The sequence below is a fragment of the Telmatherina bonti genome (assembly GCF_933228915.1).
Source record: "Telmatherina bonti genome assembly, chromosome: 2".
Lineage (NCBI taxonomy): Eukaryota > Metazoa > Chordata > Actinopteri > Atheriniformes > Telmatherinidae > Telmatherina > Telmatherina bonti.
In genome coordinates, this window is record NC_136620.1 from 8,976,715 (window position 1) to 9,004,143 (window position 27,429).

At 42.4% G+C, this 27,429-nt stretch overlaps 1 protein-coding gene across 1 annotated transcript in view; it reads left to right on the forward strand.

The window, feature by feature from the left end:
* The window catches only part of st3gal2 (ST3 beta-galactoside alpha-2,3-sialyltransferase 2), a gene marked incomplete at its 5' end in the record, with an annotated part of 33,278 nt that extends 6,332 nt beyond the window's left edge, over positions 1-26,946 (forward strand). Inside the window, 6 exons of the mRNA XM_079248126.1 lie at positions 17,774-17,833; positions 18,717-18,850; positions 21,504-21,683; positions 22,002-22,047; positions 24,681-24,800; positions 24,899-26,946. Of these exons, the coding sequence (XP_079104252.1) occupies positions 17,774-17,833; positions 18,717-18,850; positions 21,504-21,683; positions 22,002-22,047; positions 24,681-24,800; positions 24,899-25,072 (714 nt within the window). The 3' untranslated portion in view covers positions 25,073-26,946. The remainder of the gene's footprint in view (positions 1-17,773; positions 17,834-18,716; positions 18,851-21,503; positions 21,684-22,001; positions 22,048-24,680; positions 24,801-24,898) is intronic.
* Between the last annotated feature and the right edge of the window lie 483 nt (positions 26,947-27,429).

Sequence of the window (27,429 nt, forward strand, 5' to 3'; positions counted from 1 at the left end):
GGGGGGGGGGGGTTTGCCTCAGAAGGTTGCTTATTTTATATTTATTTTCCTAGAAAATATCGTTAGATTTATTTAGGAGATCAGAGGAGATGTGGACGGTTAATATTGCTTACATGTTTGCAAACACAAAGCCGCATCGCGACACCGCAACACTGAAGCAGAGAAAACGGCGCGCCGAGCTACGTCTAGAGAAACCAAATCTTCTTACCAGCTCCTTAAAAGCTCAGTGATTAACAGGTTTTAACTTGTTTGTTTGCATGCCACCAACTGATAAACCCACATAAAACCCTTACAGAGTAAACATGCAGCACACAACGTGCAAACCTGTCAGACTTTGAAATGCTGTTAGCGCCATACTTGAACTTTGAACCTCACAAGTAGCTTCCACTTCTTTAAGTCATTACGTTAAGCTCAATTAATCAACCCTTGAATGCACCACCACACTTGCAACGTCTTCCAGGCAGGTTAATAAGTTAACCCATGAAAACCCAGTGTTTTATATATATGATAGATACAGTTTCTGAGACATTCAGCATCACTTTATAATAATGTCAAATGCTAAAAATCCTTTTAATCACAATCAGATGTTTGTTTTCTTTCCCTTATCAGACACCAGAAAGCAGAAGATTACACTATAAAACTGTTTACATTTCACATGGTCATAAATGTTGGTATGTTTTTATTTTACTTTTCGTTAAAGGGACAAATAAAGACTTCGCATTTAAAGAAATCATTTTTCTTGGGTTGGGTCTTAATGGGTCAACTTGGATAAACTCTTTTTTTAATCACTTGTTACAAATGGAAAGAAATGATTTAAGTTGGTTCAGCTGCTTTCTTTTGCAAGTTAACTGATTTAGCTAAATTAAGTTATCAAGAGGGGTTTTGAGAAACTAAAGACCAAACTCCGTTGTGTAAATCAAATGAGTTTGGATGACTTTAGTCACAACTGTTGTATTTGTTAGTTTATATTTTGATATATTGCTGACATTTTAAATATTTGAAAATGATAAAAAAAAGACCAAATAGTTTCAGTAATGGGGAAAAATCGACTAAACTTAAGATTAAAAACTGTTGTTTTTTTTTTCAGAGCAAAAGCTACTTTGTTCCTTGAGGGAAAATAGAGAACGTTGAACACATCTATAAGCTCTCATGAAAAAACAACTTTACAATAATTAAAAAGACATGATAAGATGCATTTAGCTGCGTTTATAAATGAATTATTTTATCTAATTCCTGACCTGAAATGTTTGTTTAACTGGTAAGTTAGGAAATTCAGCAACCACATCGTCTGCTGACCCGGGAAGTAAAATTTGGAGCTGTGGTTGTAACAACACCACCAGACAATCAGATTTATTCAAATAATTTAGGATAAATAGTGTAAAGATTAATGGGAATCACATATTCATAAAGAATCTAACCAAAAATGATAGCTTTCTATATTTCTATATTTGTCTATTACTCATTGTGTTTTATTTAAACTTGGACAAAGTTGGAATATTCTGGTGTGTTTAAAAGTGCAGGAATTAAGACCCCCCACCACCGAGCACTAGCAGCAGAAATAAACCTCTTTAGTGACATCTCATCTTGTTTTGTCTTAATATTTCATACTACAATAACATACTCTCATTTTACAAAGTAGTTAACATGTGACACTGTGCAATTAAAATAAACATACAATTAAAATCATTTTTATGCCATATTATCTGGTAACATGGGAAAGTTAAGTTATTTTGGGATAAATGAGTAAAATCTTTTTGGGACCCTGTGATGGACTGGCGACCTGTTCAGGGCGTGTCCACCTCTCGCCTGATGATTAGTGGGATAGACTTTCCTGTGAGACTAAATGGGACTAAGCAGGATAGAAAATGAACGATGGAAGTTGGACAAACTTGAGCTGAAAAAGCTTCATTCAGTCATTTGTTTGCAACAATTGCAGCTGGTTTAGCTCATCTCTTTTTACAGTGTCTGACTGGACTCTGGATGTTCTCGGTTACTTTGGTGTTTGTGTGCAAACGTCATGCATGGCTTGTTAGTGAAGTCTTAACCCCGTCCAACAAACTCTTATTGTTTTTCCTTGTTGCTGTGTTTAATTTCTCTCCTCATTCAGCTTCTGTTTTAATGAGGACACCATTAACACCACAAACATTAGGGGTGGGACATTTAATTGAAAAAATAGAATATTGGGATTTTTTGCTTCACAATTTTAAAAATACATTTTTTTAACAAAACAAATCGATTTTTTTTTTCCAAATAATTCAAATAATATATTTTTGCAACCATAAGGCGCACTTAAAAGTCTTTTATTTTCTCCAAAATAGACAGCGAAGAGACACGCTTTTACGAAGCACAGTCTGAACTGCGAGCTATCAGCTACGTGGACAAACATGGGAATCGAGCAGCCGTGAGAGAATTCAAGATCAATGAATCCATGGTTCTAGTGGAGGAAGCAGGAACACGAGTTTCGCCAAGTCAAGAACACGAAGCTGAGTTTCCGTGGAAACAAGGCGAGGTGGCCCGAATTGGAAGACCGACGAAAGCCGATTCGGGCTTGACGAAGGAACTCCAACTGCTGGACGTTGGTATAAACAGGGTGTTCAAAGTGATGTTGCGAACGGCGTGGGAGCGATGGATGACAGATGGCGAACACAGTTTCACTAAGAATAAGAGGCAGCGCCAGGCGAGTTACGCCACAATTTGTGAATGGATTGCGGATGTTTGGGCTAACGTGTCTGCTTGCACTGTTGTTCGAGCTAAAGCCGGCATCATTGATGAACCCGGCGTGTTCGATGGAGAGCTAGCCCAGCTGTTCATTTCGGATACAGAAAATAAGAACTTTGATGGATTTGTGAATGAGGATGGATAAAAATAATTTTAAAAATTGCTAAATTCTTCAATAAAGTACTTAGTTTTTTTTCCACTGCCTTTTTTTAAACACACACAAACAAGCATGTTTTAAGTTGAATACTGGTATGTTTTACCATGACCGCGCCCTAAAATCTGGTGCACCTTATGGATGTGTTAAATACAGAAATAGCACCTGTAACTGAGACTGTGCCTTATGGTTGTGAAAATACGGTAAATACAAACAATCTATTATAAAATTTTTGTCATTTTTATTGTTTTTATTGATCTCTTTACTTGTTTTCTTGGGCATTATAGCAGCAGAATGATGGTCTGGCTACTGTGTTGTTTTTTCCTAATTGAAATCATGAAAAAGCCAAACCCCAAAAAATCAAATCGAATCGGGACAAAAGCATATCGTCACATCCCTAAGAAACATGTACCCAGATATCACAAAAAAAGCCGAAACTCTGCATTTAAACTCTCCAAGAAGCAAATGGGCCAGTTAATCTGCACACCCTTGAAGATTTTACTGCTTTGTAAAAACAGCTGCTGCTAATCCGTCTTTGGTCAGATGGCTATACAAATAAAGATGGAGACAAATAAAACATTTCTCTGCGTCATCATCCTGTTGTTAACGGAGATGTTAAACAGAAAGGAAACTGCTTTCATTTATTCATTTCTTGTAGTTTTTTCACCATTGGTCGCTTTCTTACTGAAAATGCTGAAATGACTAAATAAAATGCAGCTATGTGAACACAAATAGGCAATTACTTCAGTAAAGGTTTGATTAAAAATGGTCTGAATGCAAATCATAGCATTGACTTTCTGATAAACTATATTATTTACTTAATAAAATCCCTAAAAGTTCATTAAACAATAAATTGCACAGTATAAGATCATTTTACCTTGTTGCTCCATCACTTAGTATATTCGCCACATGGGGGGCAGTCAGTTACCTGGTAGATGCGATGTAATTATGATTTTACTCAGGGGGAGTAATGCATCATGATCACCTCCCCCTCCTCCCGCCTCACTGCAGAGCCAAGCAATCCTGCTGCATGTACATCAAGCTCCTCCTGTCGCCCTGCCAGTCACATGTTTGTGCTGATGTGGAGCAAGTCGGCCACAGGCTTTTCCTTAAACGGCAGAGTTATGGCAGAAAAACCCAAATTAATCTGTCATCTGAGGGAACGCAGGAGACATACGGCAAGCGTTTAATTCCACTCTTGTTACATTCCCACCCTGACGGGGTTTTTACCTCGTTTTTATTGCTCCGGTTGTTTTTACAGATGAGTTGTGTGAAGTTTGACGCAAAGCTAAAATCAACTGCAACCACACAACAAGTCATGAGGTGACTCAGCAACAGGAGAGGTGATGAACCAAGAGAGAGGAAGAGGAGATGTATAATGTAGCTTAAACTGATGATTAGAGGGATGTGAAAGCAGTGAAAAAATGAACCAGACTGGCCTGGCAGGAAAACCACATGTGCCTGACCTGAACATCCACATGAGAACCACATGCTTCACATGAAAATGCACATGTAAAACACAAGCCCCTTCTGATCAGGCCCATGTTTTTTAAAGGGACATTGTGTAACATTCACATCCGCCTGACGCATGCGCGTTCTGGCACCTCACTTTCTGAAAAACAGGCATCGTAACGACGGTAGCCAACAAGTGTCAAAAAGCCTCGGCAACACCGAGGAATAAAAATATATATTATGACTATGGTAAACACAACCGAATGAAAACCGTTTCTTTAGGCAGCGCATTTGACTTACTTGTCAAGAAGAAGTTGGCAACTTCTGCATCGCTTTTAAACCCTTCTCCGTCTTCAGCTCCTTCCACCTGGAGAAATCTAGTCCGATGCTGATCCTTGTTTTTTGTTTTTCCTGGTCACGCTGCCTTTTAAGTGTCCTTTTGCGCTGGCGATGGCGAACAGGGCTCCCGTGCTGCTGCTGCATATCCGTGGTCCTCCATCTTTGTTAATAACAATTTAACACGATTTTCCCCGCTGACGGCAAGCCGTTGGTTCTCGCAGCTTTAGGCGTTTTAAAACTGATCATTTTCAGCCCAGTAAAATGCCTAATTTAGGTCATTGAAAAAAATAATTTGATCTAAAGTTTATAATGCAGTTCTTGGATTAACTAAACAAGTGGAACGCGTCTGGAGCTTTATAACAAGGATTGGCGATTATTTATTGGGGCCGTTTGTCCCTTCCTGGAGGCTGTAGAATTTCACGATTGCAGACTGTCATGGCGCGCCCTGCTGGCTTACCCGTTGAATGGAGAAACAAATCTAAAATATTTCGTCTTACGGCTTCTAACGGCGGTCATAATACATCAAAGATAATGCACGTATAAATACAGAAATTAATTTTTCAGTTAACAACCAAAAATCTCACACAATGTCCTTTTAAACATTTTCATGTGATCCAGCTGTGAATCACGTGTGTCAGACATGATTTAAACATGTGGTTCAGATATGGATCATAAATGAATCAAATATAAAGTACAAATGAGGAACATGTGAATTACATTATGTTGACATCACATGTGAAAAACATAAAAGTTTTTTAATCGTTGCGTTTTTCACATTTGGATCTCATGAAATTGTTCCAGAAACACCTGTTTTTCCTGTGAGGGAGGAATCGCTCCTGCTTCCTTGTTTTTAAGCCTTTTTTTGGCCTCTGCTTTGTAACCATCGTCATAAACTCTACATCCGCACACACACATTCCCAAAATGTAAAATAAAAAAATAAATAAGTCTCCTTGTTACGTCCCTAAGAAGGAGTAACACCTACAGAAGCAAGGTTACAACCTCAGATGGAAACACAGAGAAAAAGGTCAGAGTTGGGCACATTTATTCACTGCTCAGAGACCTTCACAGTCACAGATTCACAACCAGACAGCCATTTGCGTCAGGGAGAGCCAAGGCCAACATAGCAAACAAAAACACCCCTGCCTACAAAACAAAAGGACAACTTACCTACCCACCAAACAAAACTAAGTACAAACTTACATCTAACCTACTCTATAGTAACATAAACAGGAGAAAATAACCCCATATGATAAAACAAAATGGCAGCTCTCCCCTACAAGGCCTATCTGGAAGAAAGCTCAGGGTTATATTAAACAGAAACACAATAACCAACATATAACCCACAATGTCAATAAGCTGATGCACAATACCAACATGGTGTGAATGGCAAGTGGCCAGAAGCCCAGACGCGCAGATCCTGAGGTCTTTTAAAAGCCACTCCCAGACCTGATTGGCTGGAGGAGGCTGCCACACATCAGCATAATAAGAAACACCTGGGAAGGGAGTATAATGCACAATGAGTATAACACAATGCTGTAACACTCCTGCATATCAAGTAGTTTTTAGATCCAGATGCGTCAGCTGTCATCCGCCTGTGGATCCACCAGGCGCGCAGGTTGTTCTGACGTCCTCTGAAGCTGTTTCCAGCAGCTGAAGTGAGGTTTGGAGTTTTAGATCCCGTCAGCCATCACACATCAGCATGTCTATTTACCGTCAGAGCGTTGACATTACAGAATTTAGATTATATTCTCTCACACATGTGAAAACAGCCAGATGGGGGGTGGAGTTAGTGAAGAATTAGTGATGAAAAAAAGATTTAGAGTTCAGAAAGTTAATTATGGATATTTATGGTTCATAACGTGATAATTCTAATGCCAGATGACGACTTTTATTTGTATATATACACACCTAGTTCTGCAAGTCAAATCACTGTGATATCACTCCCGTTACAGGTGTCACCATAGCAACGCATTTATCAACTGGTTCCGATCAGCTGCCTTTTGGCAGGTGAATGAGAGAAATGCGTTAGCTTGACAACGCAACATCAAGGCCAAAATGATCTGTACTTTCTATGATTCCTGTACTTTAGCATATTCAGCAAGTTTTGTAAAAAAGAAATAAACATTTGTTATAAATTGTTTATTGTGTGGTATAAGTGGATTAAACAACTAGAATCCGTGCATTACGTGGTTTTATTGCATGTCGCGGTGTTCTAGACTCTGTATCGTGCATTAAAACTGTGTGATGTACGGCTCATCGTTTTTATTTTTTTGTTTGCATTATTTTGTTGTTTTCATACCATTTTAAGTGTTTACTTCACTACATCAAATGGTTTTTTAATAAAAGTTAGAAAACATGTAAGCTATATCAGGGAATAAAGAGTTGCTATGAACATGGGATCACTTCCTTAAACTGATAAACTTCTGATTTTTTTCAGGTATTACTGAGTTCATTTGCATGATTATAAAAATCATAATTGTGAGAAATGACATAATTTTAATACCCATATTTAACTCATTTACACACACTTATAAAAGTGTTTACAGTGGGGGAAGGCAACTCCAGCCCTCGAGTGCCGCAGTCCTGCAAATGTTAGGAGTTTCTCCGCTGCAGCACACTTGGCCTACATTACACCTAATTAGCAGACTTGAGATTTGAGCTTGACATCAAACTCTGCAAAAGTCTGCTAATTAGCCGTTGATTTGAATCAGATGTGTTGCAGCAGGGAAACTCCTAACATTTGCAGGACCAGAGTTGCCTACCCCTGGTTTACAGTATTCAGTGTATCAGATTTTCGTGTGTATTTACTTTGGGATGAAAGACTCAAATTTTGAGTTATTTTCAAAATGTTTTTCTTGTTTTTGGGGATTAAATCTGATAAAACAATCTGCAGCTCAAAATATTTATTAAAAGCTTTGCAAAGGGCTCAGCTGGTGATGAGAACGGACTGTTTCTTTGTCTGGACCCTTAAATGTTGCTGAGTGGTGCTGTCCATTCCCACTCCACGCCTCTCTCAGGGAAAGGATGTGGCTTTCACTGGCGCCCACTTAGTGATTTGAATGACTCAGCTAACCAGGAGTTTTTTTTTCCTTCTTGAGGTCAGAAACAGAAAGATCTCACTCTCACCTCATAGAGAACCCGTTCGCTGAAACCTGGAAGAACAGCAGCGACAGAATTTTCTCATTTTTTGGGCTTAAACACAGGATATGGAGACACATCTGACATCTTTTCTTTTTCACATCTTTCTTGTTAGAAAAGCTTTAATAAGCTAAATTTGAATAAAAGAGGACCTTTAAGTAACAGTATAGATGAACAAACTAAAAATTACTGAAGTAAAAGTATCACATTAACCTTTTCACTTGTGTAAAAGTAAGTGAAAACTTGCTTTTAAATATATTTGTGGTATTAAAAGTGAATGTTTTAGCTGGATGTATTGGTTAAAGCCATAGTATTCAGTGTGCTGACTGCATACTGTAGTATGGCTGGCTAATTAACAGTGATGCAGATGATGCTACTGGGAACACTGGGAGAATGTCTCATCAGATCTGTGTTCATCCTGTGACACAGTTCACACTTGGACTTGTGATGGTGGTGACCTGCACAGCTAAATACCATTAAAGTAACAAAAACGGCTGACTCCAGATTACACGTTGAGTGTTTTACCACTGGTTGATGGTGGTGGACCAGTTCCCCTCTCATTGTTGATCATGTAAGTCCTGTTAGGACAAAACATGATTTATTTTTCTATAATAAAAGTCAGACTAAACTTTACTACGCTTGATATAATTACTTACCAAAACCATAAAAGAAACTTTACACAAAAATTCATTTGATTTTACGGCTGCCAAAAATATTTTAAAGTTGTAGGTGTTGCTTAGCAACATGGTATACATTAATTCAGTATAAACTACCACGTGTCTGTGTGACGATAATCGAACGGATTACTTGGGGAATGTAATGAAAGGTGTGAATCAGAAGCTTATCACAGACGTTAGAGGACAGATCAGTCATTTCATTCAGTTCAGGGAAATGTTCTGCAACGCTCTGAAAAAACCAGAGAATAATCGAAATAAGACAATAAAACTTGCGAAATAGCTCAGGTGCAATGCAGTGCACTGTAAAAATATATCCAAAACTAAATCTACTTAAGTACAGATGTATGAAAAACATACAAAGTACTTTGTTACCTCTGAGTAAATGGTCTAATGGTAAACCAAAGCTCTTTTTCATTCAGTCATGACCATTTTAATGAAATTTGGTTTAAATGAGTCAGGTTTGAACATTTATCGGTCGTTGTGGGTTTTTTGTTCAGTTCCACCCATCATAAATATTATAAATGGTCATAAGAAACCAATAAGCATGATTTAACCAACACCTCCACTCTGTTAGGAAATATGTGAATCTAAACGATGGCTGGAGCGCTCGCGTTGTTGTTGGAAGTGTTGAGAATTGATTGGAGAAGCAGTATTATGGGAGAAATAGTAGTTTTGTGTGGTCTTTAGTTTTCAAAATGAAAACTTGAAAGTATTTAATTTATGAAAAGTACCATCTTTGCAATCAGCTGAAAACAGCTTGAGTTGATTAAAGCATCAGTTCTTCTTAAAAAGTAAAAACAGAAAGCCGCAGAGCGGCAAGTTGTAGAAATTAAAGCTGTGAAAGTGGAAATCACACATTTGTTGCCTCTTAATGGCCCTACACCTACATGGTGGGCTTGTAATTAAAACACTTTGATTATATCAAATTAACTGAATGGACTTTTTCCAGTTTTGTTGCTTTTCTTAGTGAAACACTTTGATTTGTCCATGTAAGCAATTTGAGCCTTTACATAGTTTCTGACACTGCATTTAAAGGAGTGAACCCACACTCTATGTTCAGCAGATCTCCACTTCTCTAATCAATAAATCCATTGATACTCAACTGAAGTTAATGGATGGCTAAGTGGGGATGAAGAAGGAACACATAGAAAGAACAAGCTGGTCTGCATTCTGTGTTTTCTAACCATTCCGGCAACGTGATGTAAAGTTAGAGAACCAGAAGATTGATTAAGGTTTTAGACAAACTTCAGTAACAAAAACATAGAAATAACTTTGAGTTATTTAACTTTCTCCCAACCAAAAGAAAATCTTCAGTCTAGAAATGATTCAACAAACCCAACAATACAGCAGGGGTTTGTTGTGGCCATCAACAGGGGTCATGAAAGGATGAAAACAAAACTGTGTGAATACAGAGGTCTTCAGCTAAATCTCATGTACAGAGGAAAGATTTTTTTTAAAAACCCATGAGTCCATGAATCCAAGTTCACATGTGACAACACATAACCATGTGAAACTCATATTCTTGCATGTGAAACTATGTAAATTACATGTAAAAGCCATGTGAAAAAATATGTGAAATTTATATAATTACTCGAAACTCATGAAAACTATATGTGAAAGCCAAATGATCATGTAAAACTAATATAATCATGTGAAACCTATATGATTTCACATGTAAAACCCATGTAAATCTCTATTTTAAACCAATGGGAACATGTAAAACCCATGTAAATCTCAATTTTAAACCAATGGGAACATGTAAAACCCATGTAAATCTCTATTTTAAACCAATGGGAACATGTAAAACCCATGTAAATCTCTATTTTAAACCAATGGGAACATGTAAAACCCATGTAAATCTCTATTTTGAACCAATGGGAACATGTAAAACCCATGTAAATCTCTATTTTAAACCAATGGGAACATGTAAAACCCATGTAAATCTCTATTTTAAACCAATGGGAACATGTAAAACCCATGTAAATCTCTATTTTAAACCAATGGGAACATGTAAAACCCATGTAAATCTCTATTTTAAACCAATGGGAACATGTAAAACCCATGTAAATCTCTATTTTAAACCAATGGGAACATGTAAAACCCATGTAAATCTCTATTTTGAACCAATGGGAACATGTAAAACCCATGTAAATCTCTATTTTAAACCAATGGGAACATGTAAAACCCATGTAAATCTCTATTTTAAACCAATGGGAACATGTAAAACCCATGTAAATCTCTATTTTAAACCAATGGGAACATGTAAAACCCATGTAAATCTCTATTTTAAACCAATGGGAACATATAAAACCCATGTAAATCTCAATTTTAAACCAATGGGAACATATAAAACCCCTGTAAATCAGCATGCTAACCCATATAAACATGTAAAACACATGTAAATTTCCGTGTGAAACCTGTGTTGTTTTGTATTGTTGTATTTTAGATGTGGAAACATGGAACATGATCTTATGCAAGGTATTACGTGTTGCATAACCCCAATGCTTGTCATGTGCAAAGAATACGTTTCACAAATGCAAAGCCACTAAGGCAGGGATCTCCATATTCCGTCCTCGAGGGCCTTGCAGGTCTGGGGTGTTTTCCTACTGCAACACTCTGATTTAAATAAAAACCTCCACAGCTTGTTGTCAACTTCTGCACAAGTCTGTTAATGATCTATTGATCCATATGAGGTGTGTTGCTGCAGGGACATCTCTTATACCAGCTGGACACCAGCCTCAGACGATGGCATTTGAAGATCCCTGTCAGGGCCATAACTTTATCTGGTTGCATCCATCTGCGTTGTATACCTGCTTATTCAGAGCAGGGCTGTAGGACGCTGTGACTTACCAGGCGGGAGGCAGGGTCCACGCTGGACAGGAGCCTGTTAATCACACACCTTAAGTCCGGATATTCGGCTGAAACACTTCATGCTGAAAGAAAAACATTTGATTGTGTTGAACATCTTTTTACTGTTGATTCAAACAGAACTTCTGAAGTGTAACATGTTATAAACATACAGTTCAGATATCTGTTGTTCCTCCTCTGATGGAGACAATAACACAAAACTAAGAACCATCCAAGTGAAATGTTGTGGAAACTGGCACTCTATCATATCAACATTCCCACCAGTAATACTGGTTTCTAACTGCTGGATCTCCTTCCTTCTGTTTACTTCTGCAGCATCTTGGCATGATTGCTTCAGTTTTGAGTTTTATCAAGTAAATTGTTTGCTTTTATACAACGACACATGATGTATGTCTCATAAACAAAGATCTATTTAAGTAAACGGACTTAAACGTTTGCTGATTGGTTTGAGTCGGGACGTTTCTACTTGTGGAGTGAGAAGACGGCGGTGATGAGGCACCGCGGCCAGAAAACATCTGCCAAACCCCAGAACAACAGCGGGACTGGATGCCAGACTCTCCCAGGTTTCATTCAGGTTGTCAAAGATGGAGGACGGCTCGAGGAGGACGGGGGGAATGGCGAGGGACGGGAACAAAAGAGGCATGAGAAACAAATGAAAGATGACTGGTCTCTGATCAGTGCTGATGAACACACGCATCCCAGAGAGACGTGGAGATGGAGAAAGACACGAAAATGATGATGAGGAGAGAGGAAGAGAGGGAGCAATGAGAGACTGGTGGAGAGGTTGAGAATCCGAGCGAATTAGGTCTGCGATGGGAGAATTCAGGCCGACGGTGGGGGAAGGAAGGGAAGTGGTGACAAAAGAGTGAAATAAATGAGGAATGCTGTGTGGGAGAGAAAGGAGGTGATGAAGAGGAGGAGGAGGAGGAGGTGTGCAGCAGCTGCCAGAACCCTGACGGACCTCCTGCATCTGCAGGTTTGTTTTGGAGCGTTTTCTCTGGTTTCTGCGCAGGTGTTGCTGCGTGACTTGGCACATGCTGGAAAACAAACGATTAACTTTATGCTCTCTGGAAGCGGTCAGCTTGTCAGCTGCTGCGACGCTTCATCGTCCCACCAGAAGCCGCCAAACTACGCAGGAAATGAACGACACTTTGACTGAAAGGAGGAGATGAAGCAGAAACGTTCCCGCCATCGACCGTTAACATGTGGCTTCACAATATTTCATGCCTCTGAGAGCACAGGCAGGACATGGATGAGGGAGCGGCGAAGAGATCCTCATGCTGAAGGACAGGCTCAGAGTTCCTCCACGTCTGTCATGAAACAATCATCAGTTACACAAAGAACAGAAGAGATTTTACTTTTTGTCCATTTTTTTTTTTTTTTTTAGAACATTTCCTTCATATCTTCAGTAAAACACGTTGCCCGCTTGCAGTCACAGCCCTCACATTCTCCAGCTTTCCCAGTAAGCAGCGCTCAGGTGATCCGTTTATAGGACTCACAGCAGGAGTGAAGAAATGAGACCTGATCTCCCCACCAGCACGTCTCTGAACAGTTTCTCCGTTAAAAGGCTTTTCCCGAGCAGCTCTGAGACCTCAGTCCCGTCTGTCAGATGGTTGGGTGGAAGGATGGAAGCAGGAAGTCAGGAAAGGTTATTTATACAGCACCTTTCACACACACTCAACACTAAGAGCTTCACAGGGATTTTCCTGTTAATGGCAGGGTTGGTGTGGAGAAGGAAGAGGGGGGGGGGGTTGTTCACAGGTTTAAAAACATCAGCACTTCGGCCATTATTACAAAGAAGTTTACCTTGTTTTCACACACCTGAAGCCAAAGCTGTCTGCAGTGTAGACGTCTCTAACCCTGACACTCTCCTCTTGGCCATCCATCCATCTTCTGCCGCTTATCCGAGGTCGGGTCGCGGTTGCAGCAGCCTAAGCAGGGAAGCCCAGACTTCCCTCTCTCCAGCCACATTTTCCAACTCTGCAGGGGGGATCCCGAGGCGTTCCCAGGCCAGCCGAGAGATATAATCCCTCCAGCGTGTCCTGGGTCTTCCCTGGGGTCTCCTCCCAGAGGGAGGTCCAGAAGGCATCCTGACCAGATGCCCGAGCCACCTCAGCTGGTTCCTCTCGATGTGGAGGAGCAGCGGCTCTACTCTGTTCTCCTCCCGGATGACCGAGCTCCTCACCCTATCTCTAAGGGAGAGCCCGGCCACCCTGCGGAGGAAACTCATTTCAGCCGCCTCATTTCAGATGTCAAATCGCTCAAGCGAGAGCTGGAGATCACGACCAGATGAAGCCAACAGGACCACGTCATCTGCAAAAAACGGAGACCACCAAGCCGGATCCCCTCAACACCTCGGCTGTACTTAGAAATTCTGTCCATATAAGTTATGAACAGAATCGGGGATAAAGGGCAGCCTTGGTGGAGTCCAACCCTCACTGGAAACAAATCCGATTTACTCTCCTCGTGGCACTTTTGTCTATTTTTGGGGTTTTTGGGGGGTGGGGGTGGGGGAGGCATCATCAGCCAGGTGGAGCCTGGGGTCAGCCCTCCAACCATTCTTCCTCCAGCCTACAGCCGCCCACATTGTTCTGTCTGCTGTTTTCTATGCTCTCTTGGTGAATTTGGTGCCTTCTGGTGACCCTCGTGGTACGCACACAAAAACCTGTAGAAGATACATAAAAAAATGAATGTTTGGTGTTTTTGAACAGGAAAGAAGTTGTTTAAATGATTTATAAAATGAATAATTGATGTGACACATTTATTGTAGTTGGCAGCAAATGAACTCATTGCATCAGTTAAAAGTTTATGATTTTATGTCAGTGTATTTAAATGTTGAGGTGATTTTTACTGTTGTAACCGAGTGCGTGGGTTCAGCTCAGCAGTTTCACCACTAATGGCATCATCTAACAGCAGCTCAACACTCATATTCTTCCCCTAAAAACAACAGATCTCATATAAATCTGCTTACATTGTAGTACTGGGGGAACAAACATCCTGCTCAGTAATCCACAGCAGAACGCTAAAAAAGTCCGTTCGCGGTTGCATCCTGCAGTCTGCTGGGATTTATTACAGATCACAACATGATTCATCAGGAAGAGAAACTTAATTTGAAGATGCAGTTTGAAACTGAGCAGGGACTGTGTAACCCATTTCATGTTGTCTATGAATTAGGACCGGGCGATTAATCGGATTTTAATCTCAGTACGATCTGGGTTTTCAACGATCATAAAAATAAAAGGGTGTGATTATTTTCCTCTCTGCAGTTTCCTCTCCTGCTGTCTTCAGCTGCTAATCGAGCGTCTCTGGCGTTGCAGCGCTGTGCTGTAAACTCCTCCCACAGCCGCTTTGCTTTCATTCAGACACTGTTGCCAACTTGACGACTTTCTCGCTAAATCTGGAGACTTTTTTTGTTAAAAGCGACAAATCTAGCAGCTTTTACTGGAGTTATTAGAGACTTTTCTGGTGTTTTGGCGACTGACTTGAAGGCACATATTGTTGTGCAGTTACTGTAAGGAAGGAGCAGCGGGAGCCTCTCCCGTCCTAAAGCACTCCCAGTCTCAGTCGGCTCCGGCATTAGACGGTTATGATGAGCGACACGGAGTCTAGAACACCACGACGCGCAGCGTTGTTTAAAAATACTGGATAATTGTGTTAAATAATCGAGATCTCAATTTCAGTCAAAATAATCGTGGTTATAATTTTTGTCATAATCGAGCAGCCTTACTATGAATGTCACCAGATGGGCTCCGTAGTATCATGTAGGCCGTACGCCTGAACGATGTGACAAAATCTGCAACTTCTCTGACTAATGTTGTGATTTAACCTTTTCATTCCCTTCGATGCAGAAAAATATATCTTAGTTGAGACGCAGGGTCACCACACTAGTTGGCATTAAAACATAAGCTTCTGTATGTTCTGTAAAGGTGAGATGACTGGGCAGCTGCAAGATGCAGAGTGCAGGATGCAGGATGTACGGTGTAGGATGTAGGATGCAGGTTGCAGGATGTAGGATGCAGGGTGTAGGATGCAGGGTGCAGGATGCAGGGTGCAGGATGTAGGATGTAGGATGCAGGATGCAGGTTGCAGGATGTAGCATGCAGGATGTAGGATGTAGGATGCAGGGTGTAGGATGTAGGATGTAGGATGTAGGATGCAGGGTGTAGGATGTAGGATACAGGGTGTAGGATCCAGGGTGCAGGATGTAGGATGCATGATGTAGGATGCAGGTTGCAGGATGTAGGATGCAGGATGTAGGATGCAGGATGTATGATGCAGGGTGCAGGATGCAGGTTGCAGGATGTAGGTTGCAGGATGTAGGATGCAGGGTGCAGGATGCAGGTTGCAGGATGTAGGATGCAGGATGTAGAAAGCAGAATGTAGGGTGGAGGATGCAGGGTGCATGATGTAGGATGCAGGATGCAGGTTGCAGGATGCAGGATGCAGGTTGCAGGATGTAGCATGCAGGGTGCAGGATGCAGGTTGCAGGATGTAGGATGCAGGATGTAGGATGCAGGGTGTAGGATCCAGGGTGCAGGATGTAGGATGCAGGGTGCATGATGTAGGATGCAGGTTGCAGGATGTAGGATGCAGGATGTAGGATGCAGGATGTATGATGCAGGGTGCAGGATGCAGGTTGCAGGATGTAGGATGCAGGATGTAGCATGCAGGGTGCAGGATGCAGGTTGCAGGATGTAGGATGCAGGATGCAGGATGTAGGATGCAGGGTGCAGGATGCAGGTTGCAGGATGTAGGTTGCAGGATGTAGGATGCAGGGTGCAGGATGCAGGGTGCAGGATGCAGGTTGCAGGATGTAGGATGCAGGATGTAGAAAGCAGAATGTAGGGTGGAGGATGCGGTGTGCAGGATGTAGGGTAGAGGATGTAGGATGCAGGGTGCATGATGTAGGATGCAGGATGCAGGATGCAGGTTGCAGGATGTAGCATGCAGGGTGCAGGATGCAGGGTGTAGGATGTACGATGCAGGGTGTAGGATGCAGGGTGCAGGATGTAGGATGTAGGATGCAGGGTGTAGGATGTAGGATGCAGGGTGTAGGATGCAGGGTGCAGGATGTAGGATGCAGGATGTAGGATGCAGGGTGCATGATGTAGGATGCAGGTTGCAGGATGTAGGATGCAGGATGTATGATGCAGGGTGCAGGATGCAGGTTGCAGGATGTAGGGTGGAGGATGCAGGGTGTAGGATGCAGGATGCAGGATGTAGGAAGCAGAATGTAGGGTGGAGGATGCGGTGTGCAGGATGTAGGGTGCAGGGTGTAGGATGCAGGATGTAGGATGTAGACCAGCTCTGCAGAGGCCTCCTAACGACACTTCCTTTGATGTGGATGTAAAAGTTGCAGGATGATGGATCTCCAGGTTTGTTTTGAGCCTCCTGTTGGAACATCAACACGTTGTCTGAGATTCTGAGCGCCTCTATGCTGTAAAACTGTGAAACCAGGAGGTCAGGCGCAAACCAGACACTTTGCAAGTTGCAGTGATTTTCATTCATCGTTCAGCCCAACAAGCGGCCTCTTTACAAGGTCGATGTTAGCAAAACAAATCCAGCCTTTATGTGACGGCGTGACGCTGCAGTTTCTGTCTGAAAGCTCAGCTTTAAAGATGCCTTTCAGGCGTGAAACTTAAAACTTTGCTATTCGAATGCTGTCTGGGATGTGTATATCTTGTTAGCTGTAAATAATTCAGCTGATTTTCCTCTGTGACGTCTTAGATGAGCCTACACCTCTGCATGCGCTGCTGGTGTTTGTTTTCATACCGCCGTGCATCACACGGCTCTCCGCAGCAGCACTAATGCACTTTTAGAACTGAAATCATATTCACAGGCTCTGCTCTGCTTTTATTGCTTTCAACCACTTTGCTTCAGTTCGACCACATTATCATAATTATCGCTGCTGAATTTGAGGTTTAATTAACGTTTTGAGAAATGCTCTCCAACTGTGCATTAAAGCAATTTTCAGCCGAGCAAAAAGGAAGATCTGAAACTGAAGGCTTTTTACGCACAGCTCTAATAGCTTCACTTTCATGCTGTTATTTATCCTTCAGGCTGCTGGCAGGCATGCATCTCCACAGGATCATCCTTGTCCTCCTTTTGTCTTTTCTCCAACTTCTTCTCACCCAACACAACTTTCCATGTTAACCATCATCTATTTGTTCTGAAGTTTGTTTGCAGCCAGTTTGGCATGAATAGCTGCTTCTGGCTTGTTTTTTCTCTTCCACTGCCATCTGTTGTGATGGCAGCTTGTTTCTGACATGTGGACAATGAAGCGCACGCAGGTCAGCACAAGCAGCTGCAGATGCGTGGAGGTGAACGTATGCATAAACATGGGCACAGAGAATATTTAAAGTCTGCCTGTCAGGTTGGATTTGCTGTGCAGCGGACACGTTTTAACCGCTCTCTCTCTCTTTATAGATGCTGCAGCCCCAGTTTAAACCCCACAGCATCCAGCAGGTGCTCCTGAGGCTCTTTCAGGTATTTTACATGATTAATTCATCTTTCCATTACAGTCTGGCATGGAAATGAGTTGTTACTTACCTCTCTGGGAGAGAGGCTGAGTGGAAATGTTAGATTTATCTGCAACCTGGCTGCATCTCTGTGTTCGTCCTCTGTCAGGCTCTCGGTACAGCACACTGCCTTCAGATGTCTTTAAGTTCCCTGAGGGCAGCGGGGGCTCATGGGTTTTTCATCTACAGTTGTGCTCATATGTCTTCATCCCCTTTCATTAAAGAAAAGGCTGAATTTACAACAGTCACTCAAATAACTGGAGACTTAAAAAAGGAACAATAACTAAAAATTTGCAAAAACATTATTTAGTAATATAAATAATCTGGTTTTTCATTTAATTGAGTTGAAGAAAGAAAAACAAACAAACAAACAAATTGGTCCGGGACAAATGAGAGACTTTTCTGTTGAACAGTGGGACAAAACACCTGTCAACAGGTGCAGAAGTCTGACTGAGAGGAACAGAAAACACCTGACTGGAGCGGAAACATTAAAGGATTCTTCAACTAAATATTACTTTATGACTGATGGAATATGTAATAAATTATCTTATTTGTTTGCTTTTTAAGAAAACTATTTCTGTTGAACCAGAATTAGAAAATAATGTCATGATTTTCATATTATTGTTACTTTAGTCAGTTTCAGCTTATTTTACCGGCAGCTGTTTTTTTTCCTTCTTTAATGAAAGAATAAATATGAGGACGGCTGTAGATGCTCATGAAGAATGTCCCCCCCCCCCCCCCCCCAGCATCAAGCTGGGTGTATATTTTACACAGTCGGGTCGGACCTGCAGGTCCGGCTGGGGATTTTGTTTTGCCGTTCTGTAGCTTGAACCCCGTCTGGTTTCTGGCAGGTGATTCCTGGAAGGTCACCGTACGGCTCATGGGATCCGGGACGCTGCCTCCGCTGCGCCGTGGTGGGAAACTCTGGAAACCTCCGAGGAGCCGGATACGGGGCGGCCATTGATGGACACAATTACATCATGAGGTAAGAGGATAGATGTAAAGGATTTATGGTTGATGCACAGCAGCGTTAGGTAAGAGTTAAACTCATTTAGATGGGGGGGGGGGGGTGGGAGTCCCCCTGCTTCCCTCCACCTCAGCAGTCACGCTGCACAGTGTGTCCCATTACAGCTCTGTGTAGATTATGTGTGCATGCTGGGGGGGGGGGGGGTGCTTACAAAACAGCAGACAGCAGATGTGTGGACTGATTCTAAATTTAATCTCACTGTTTAATGCCGTCTTCTGTTTGGCTCTCTCGCTGGTTGGCGGGGGTCACCTAATCTGTGTGGTCAACCCAAAGTGCTTTATGTCCAGAGAAGCTGAAACTTAAACCATTCACTGTGTCTCTGACGTGCACGGCCACGTGCACAGGCACATAAATCCCCTTCAGGATAACAAAGCGTGATTGTTCTGCATCAGCAGGCTCATGGACGCGGCTGCATGTTGTTCCCTGCAGTGTGTTTGCGCCAAGGACACGCCTGGCGCTGCGAAACGCTCAGCACGAGCTGCTGGCGTTGTGTAGTTTTTGTGTATGCTAAAGGCCAGCGCTTCCAGTACAGCTGCATCCTCAGTGTGTGTGCAGCCTCCAGCTTCCGTCTCTTGTTAGGATTCGTCATCGCTGTGGCTGATTTCCATTCGTTTCTGAGCCTCAGTTGAGCCACAGCAGTCCCACGCACCAGCAGCCACGTCTCACTCCAGCTCTCTCCACAAACATCTGTTTTATTCTCTGCCCCCCCCCCCCCTAAAAAAAAAACATACCTTCCTGTTTATATAAATGCATCACTCCTCCAGACGGTGACTCATATCTACTGTACGGTAGATACGGAGAACATCTCCAGCGCACAAAGAGCTGAGTGGTTTAGTTATTGACTAAACTGTTAAATGTGAAGCTGGGAGGCTTTTACAGTCAGAACTGCATTAAAACAGTGACTCAGCAGTTTCTGGGCCTCTAATGGCAGTCTGTAGGAGCTGCGTGGGATGCTTTGCCTTTATCGTCCTGACTGTCTGCACCTGTGAAGGTGTTGCCTGCGTTGGGGGGGGAGGTCAGTTCTCCTGCAGCACACTGTGCTCAGAGATTTTTATCTTCTGCTTGCTTGTTCTGTAATGTAAAAACAACGTTTTCCCAACACGATGAGGTGCAGAAAGGCGACATGGAAAAGATAAAGTTCTGTTGATCAACCAGCAAGTTAACTGGTGTGATTAGTGGTTTTTTTCTCCAGTCGTCATCTCGAGTCATCTAGAACTGGAAGGAGGGCTTGGGGAGGAAAGCAGGGGGTGATGCTAACACGGTGCTGTAAAGACAGCATTGTGGAGAATCAAGCAGCTTAAGAGTTAATATTGTAGAGTTTATTTATTTCTATTTTTCTCCTCTAAAGAGCAGGTTTTAACTTTCTGTTCGCTGGAGTCCGACGGTACCAGTACAAGGTGTTCCGGGGCCCATTCACGTATTAACACAGCAAAAACCTTGTAAAATGCATTATTAAAAAATATTGAAAAATATGAAAGGTAATGAGATCGTTATGTCACATGTATGTGAATCTGCACATACAGCAGGAGGCCCAGTAGGCTGCTTGGCTCCTGGGTGAACACGTTAAAAACTCCAGTCAGGCTTAATAACATCTAATGTAGTAAATATTAGATTTTACCAGAACTATTTAAAAATAAAACCACAAGCAGACGGGACTTAAATCAATAGACTGCAGCAGCCCCCAAACTCTGGAACAGTCTCCGTCTTTCGGTGAGGTCTGCTGGGACTTTAAGTGGTTTTAAATCTTTTTTGAAAATTCATCTTTATATGTTGGCTTTTAATCGCTAGGTCTCTTCTGTCTTATTTAGTCTTTTTAACTATCATGTTGTCTTTATTTTAGTGCTTTTAATGCTGATTTTTTCATTTTACCTGTAGCACTTTGGTTACTTTGAGGTATGTGAGAGTGCTTTAGAAATAAAGTTTGATTGATTGATCGAATAAAACAATGCAGTGATCAAATATATTTAAAAAAGTAAAAATGTTCAATTAAATAAACCGAAACTAAATTTACAGTTTCAGATACTTAAACAAAAAACATTAAAATGTTTTATTTTCTCAGGATTTTGAAAGAGTTTCCAGACATGAAGCGACAGATGTTTTCTGCCTCTGTAGTTTGTCTCACAGCGAGTGAAGAAGTGTTGCATTTTCATCACTTTTTAAGATAATCTCAAAGGGCCTTTTGGGCACTTAGTTGGTTGTAATTTGCTATTTGAGCCACTAGATGTCTCCATTTTCTCACGCTGTTAAACAGAGAAAAGACCTTTAATGATGCAGATTTCCTCTTCAGTGGTGATGCTGGAGGTGGGAGTGGATGAAGTGTTGCTAGAATGATGATGATGATGATGATCTTGTCATTTCCCAAAATGTTACAACACCTATAAACACTTATAAGCACTTATTAACACTTATAGATACGTTGAAGGCAAGTAAGGCATCAGGAAGTTTGACTCAGAGACATTACAGGAAAATGTGATGCGAACAAATCGCTGTGAAATGACTTCTGTGTGAAGCGACCTTAACGCTGCTGATTGACTTGATTGGGCTTGTTCATCACGCAGCTAGCAGCCTGCAGATCTCTGACGATGTTCCTCCCTTCAAACCCTCCTCCCAGGATAAATCTGGCCCCCACGGTGGGCTACGATGAAGACGTGGGCAGCCGCACCACTCACCACTTCATGTACCCGGAGAGCGCCAAAAACCTGGCCGCCAACGTCAGCTTCGTCCTCGTTCCCTTCAAAACACTGGATCTGGTTTGGATCACCAGCGCTCTGTCTACCGGCCAGATTCGATTGTAAGACCACACACACACACACACACACACACAGATGTGCATAAGCATGGATTATATGAGTGTGCACAAACACATGAACGGAGTTCAGGACATAGAGCTAACACAGACACTGAGGCATCAGGCTGCACACACACACGCACACACACACACACACACACACACACGTGTCTAGTTTAAAGTTAGGGTTAGCGCTGTGAGGAGCCAGAGAAGTGGAACAATCTGTCAGCTGTCAATCATGCAGAATTCCTCTCTGCTGTAATGACATTACGATCTGATTGAACGTGTCTCATCAACGTGTCTCTGCTCTGCGTCTTTCAGCACCTACGCTCCAGTGAAGCAGTTCCTCCGTGTCGACAAGGACAAGGTGCGTCTCTTCAACATTTCCATCGTTTTGACACTTGGTGGAGAACATCTCATCACATTTGCAGAGGCGTAAACAAGCGGCGCTTTGCTGTAATTGTAGCACCTCATTGTTGATGAGGGATTACAAACCTTCCCTTGGTTTTCTCTAATCTCCTGACTGCTCTTTAATCTGGGAAAATAAAGAAACTAATCTCTGCCACGTGAAGATGTTGGAAAAGCCTCCGCCCGGTCAAAGGCACAGCGTCTTTGGGGACTGACCCATAAATACAGATTTGTAAGAAACACGCCTCCACTTCGGCGCTCTAAGCAGCGTAAAGCTCTGTTTGCTGGGACTCTGCTTCATCAGGAGGAAGAGGATGGATTTGTAGTTACTTTGGATTCAACTGAGAGCTGCTCATAAATTCAGGGAAAATAAAAATTTAACTTGACAGAAGACCTCCGTCCTCCCACTTTTCAGAGACGCAGCAGCTTTTATGGCATCTTTTCTCTGAAGGAATGTTGGCATTAAAGCTTTAAAAGCTTCAGAATTTGTTGTCAGAATGAGGAAAAAGTTCGCTTTCTTGTAATCATTGGATTATAAATATCAGGACATTAATTAAAAAAAATTATATTAAAAGCAGCAGTTTTATCAGTTTGCTAGTCTGGAGCATGCAGGTTAGTTTTAACACAATGCCACGGAGGAAAGACATCAGCAGTGACCCTAGAGAGGAAGCTGTTGCTGCCCGTCTGTCTGGGAGGGGTTGGGAGGTCATTTCTAATAAATCTGGAAATTATTCACAAGTAGAAAATATCAGAACTACATGTCAGACTCACTGTTAGCCTGTTCAATGTTAAAGTTCATGAGAAACAGACCGAACCAGTGTGGCTTGTTGGGAAGAGTGGCAGGAGAAAGACTCCTCCTCTCTTAACTGGTGGAACATACTGGAACATACCATTACATCCCAGCACGGCTCAGGTTTGCAAAGCTGCAAGACTTCTGCGGTTTCTTCACCAGGATAAAAGCTTTCATGTGATCTGTGTGGTTTCCTTCGCGGCTGCAGATGTATTCCAGTCAGGCTGATGTTGCATGTTGGTACGACAGTCAGACCCAGTTCAAGACTGGAAAAATGTAAAAACATTGAGCGTGTGTAGCCGAGTAGGAGCCAAGCAGTTAAAGCTCCTGCACAGGGTTCATATGTCCTTCTCAGCATCATGCATTTCGTTCCGATTTATCTCCATACTGCCTTAAATGCAAAAGACAAACTGGTCTCCTTACACACTCCTTGCACAGCAGGAAAATGCAGCAGTTTTGGTGGGTTATATTTGCCAAGAAATGAATAAAATTCTGGTGATTAATGGGAGGGACCATCCTTCACATTTACTACTAGGCAGATCAGATCCCTGCATTACTGACAACTTTAAGAGAAATCTTTATCAGAAACTCACTTTTTGTGCAGGGAAATGTATTCATTTCAACTGGATCACAGATAAAGTTCCCTCAGAGGTTCAATGGCAAAGAATATTACTGGAATAGATTGCATTGGATCATTTAACATATAAATTACACAGCAAAGAGCATATTTTATATAAAACATGGCATTACATTATCTGGCCTTGGACATTTCCACTGCTCTAACAAGAGGCTTAATGCCGTAGTTACTGCCTGGTAAAGCGTATTACAATGTTTGGATGCTCATGTTTGTGTCTGCTGCGTCAGGCGTAAAAGGGTACGCAAGGATTATTCTGATTTGTTGACTTGGTCATCGCTCGGGGCCATTGGGGCCTGGGACCGGCCCTCAGAGAACATGAAATTAAATTAAATGAAAAATACTTTATTAATCCCCAAAGGGAAATTCAATATTCTAGTAGATAATAATAATTAATTTGAGGAAGTCTTGTTCCGGAGGCTGCTGGCAGGAATAATCTTCTGTATCTTTCAGTGTTACAGCAGACGCATTTAACGTTAAGGCCACTAGCAGCTAATGCTAAGGCCACTAACAGCTAATGCTAAGGCTGCTAGCATTTAACGTTAAGGCCACTAGCAGCTAATGCTAAGGCCACTAACAGCTAATGCTAAGGCTGCTAGCATTTAACGTTAAGGCCACTAGCAGCTAATGCTAAGGCCACTAACAGCTAATGCTAAGGCTGCTAGTATTTAACGTTAAGGCCACTAGCAGCTAATGCTAAGGCTGCTAGCATTTAACGTTAAGGCCACTAGCAGCTAATGCTAAGGCCGCTAGCAGCTAATGCTAAGACCACTAACAGCTAATGCTAAGGCTGCTAGCATTTAACGTTAAGGCCACTAGCAGCTAATGCTAAGGCTACTGGCAGCTAACGCTAAGTCCGCTAGCAGCTAATGCTAAGGCAACTAGCAGCTAGTGCTAAGGCGTTGGGCGCCAACCTGTAAACAGGAAGTTACATCACTATGCATTTTCCATGAAAGGAATCCAGTAATGGACTGGGAGTGTTATCAGGGTGTTTTGGAATAGCGAAGGGGGTCAGATCAGATTACTGCAGTAATTAGATTACTCCCAGTCATCCGCTGGTTAAATGGGCTCATGAAAAGCTCTGAAAGCTGAAGCTGGGCTCAAAAATCAAAAGCAGGGTGTATTTGTCACAGAAGGTCAACCGGTTTTTCCTCTCTCCACCTCTCAGGTCCAGATCTTCAACCCGGCCTTCTTTAAATACATCCACGACCACTGGACCCGGCATCACGGGCGCTACCCCTCCACCGGCATGCTGGTGCTCTTCTTCGCTCTGCATGTCTGCGATGAGGTTTGTTCTCCTTAAATCCTCACATCGTCCTGAAACGTTCCGCCTTTCCAGCTACCGCTCCAACGCTGGAAGTTACATCTCCCTTCTCTCCCTTCTAGGTGAATGTTTTTGGATTCGGGGCGGACAGCCGAGGAAACTGGCACCACTACTGGGAGCAGAACCGCTACTCCGGCGAGTTCAGGAAGACGGGCGTCCACGACGCCGACTACGAAGCCCAGATCATTCAGCAGCTCGCCAAGGCCGGAAAAATCACAGTATTCCCTGGAAAATGAGCAGCAGCGTATCCGGAGCAGATCTTCGCTTCACTGGCCAAACACCACAAATCAGAGACTCACCTTTCCTAACCTGCACCAGTTAGAAGAATCTAAACCAGTTTAGATTCTTCAAGCTTACTGAGGGGGAGCAAAGATGCTGAACTTCCCCCTGGAGTTAAATCCCAAACATGTCCATAGTCAGTCCAGAAACGGCGTCCTGTGCTGCTCTTTTCCCCAAGGCGAGCGAGAAACGGCTGGAAAACTCACCCGCTAAAACAAACCCCTGAAGCGCTGACGCTTCTACAAACAACTCACCTCCAGACTCATCATCAGAGGACGGTTCGGTCCTGGTTTCCCGTCAAACGGAGCTCTCCACGGCGAGCAAGCCCACATGACTCGTGTTCCATGTGACATTTTAACCTGAGGATCCTTCAGTGATGACTGAAGCTACAGAACATGAGTCGTGTCTTTCAGGACAAACGTCTCGAACGATTTCCTCCATGACCGCTTGTGAAACGGTTGCTTAGCGACAGTATGTGATGACTGTGGGTTTATCGAACATGGCGCCCTCTGAAGCCTCCTTCGACCCCTTACAGCGTCAGCAGCTCGTAGATTCTCAGAAACAGAAAGGAGACTTTTTCCCGTTCAGCTTGTCTGAGTGAAATCGCCGCAGCATCACCTGATCCAGCTTCTGGAGGCTGCTAAACGCCATGGCAACCGCTTCAGTCTCACATCCAGGCATGGAGAGAGATGTGCTGATCTGACGGCATGAGACTAATGAGGCTAGGAGAACGTCTCCTGGGGTCTCCTGTTTGGATGGAGGCGTGCTGGTTTCTGGTTGGGGACCTCCTGTGGTCTGGCTGGGTCTAATTAGGGAGAAACGGTGATGGAGAGCTGGAACATGAACGAGACGACGCCCTGGAATGTTTTTAAGGAGAAAAAAAGGAGTTTTTTGGTTGTTTGGGAGACAACTTGGACAGAAACTTCAGCTGGAGTGTCTCCCACGCTTTGAGCGGACAGACAAGCACACTCCTGCGTCCCGGGGGAGTCGAGAGACCGTCTGGAGGGCTTTGCCCCAGATTAAGGCCCACATGATGGGGTGAGAGAAAACCCCCTCTGGAACTTGTTTCTGCTCGCCAGCAGCTCGGCCTCATTAACCGCTCGCTCCTGTCCCTGATCAGCCAATTAAAAGTTCAGCAAAGTCTGGAGGAGGTGGAGCCACCAGATGCCTGAGACTTCCCCTCTGCAGCCGCGGCGTGATGGCGGCGGACTTCAGATTGGCTTTTTCCCTCCTTCCCTCGGCACGCTGATGGCTCCTGTCACCATAGTGACCCTTTCTCACCCTCCGTTCTGACTTCTTTACATCTACAAAGAAGAACTCCTGTCTGTGGAAAGCAGAAAGCTCAGAGGGACGAGAGACGTGCTGGAAACCAAACATGACAGATGTGTTGATGAGCAAGCAGCTGGTGGCTGATGCAGAGAAGTGCTCGGGGTTCCTGAGCACATCTGGAAAGCAGGGAAGCAACACGCGGCGGAGAAACAGCCAATCAAATATCTTTTCTCTTCTTCAGAACAACCTGATGAGCATCAGGCACAGACGGCTTGAAGATCCTGAAAACAGGATGAAATCATGTAAAATCTTCTCAACAATTCAGATCAGATAAAAACGGCGTATAAAACGTATCTGGTGGAGCTGCGAGCAGCGTGTACCGCGGCGCCTTTTCTCCTGCAAGTCTGGAACCAGGGAGAAATGTCGGACATGAAACCTGGAAGGGAATTAGTCATCAAGTTAGAAACTGTTCCAGATTCACATTTTCCTTCATCATCAAGGGTTCAGAAAGGCAACTCCGACACGGTAGCTACCCGATCGTGTTACGTATGTACACCTCATCATCATCATCATCATCATCATCATCATCATCATCATCATGATGATAATGATAATAATAATAATATTAATTTAAAAAATAATAATGATTATATTAAAATAATATTAATTATAACATCATCATTATTATTATTATTATTATTAATAATAATAATAATAATAATAATAATAATAATAATAATAATAATAATAATAATAATAATAATAATAATAAAATAATATAAAATAATAACAATAATAATATATTTTTATTAATAATAATATAATAATAATAATAATTCTCTTGTGTTATGAGAAGCTTTTTGGGACATTTCTGCTTTTTCTGTCTTTAGAATACTTTAATATTTTAATCACAATAACACATAAACATGATATAATAAACATCTGAATTCTCCGCTAGAGAAGCTGATTTTGTCACAGCGGTGAAGCACATCTGCCAAAAACCACTTAATCCTCCTTATTTGTGGATCTTTTCTAGTTTCTCTGT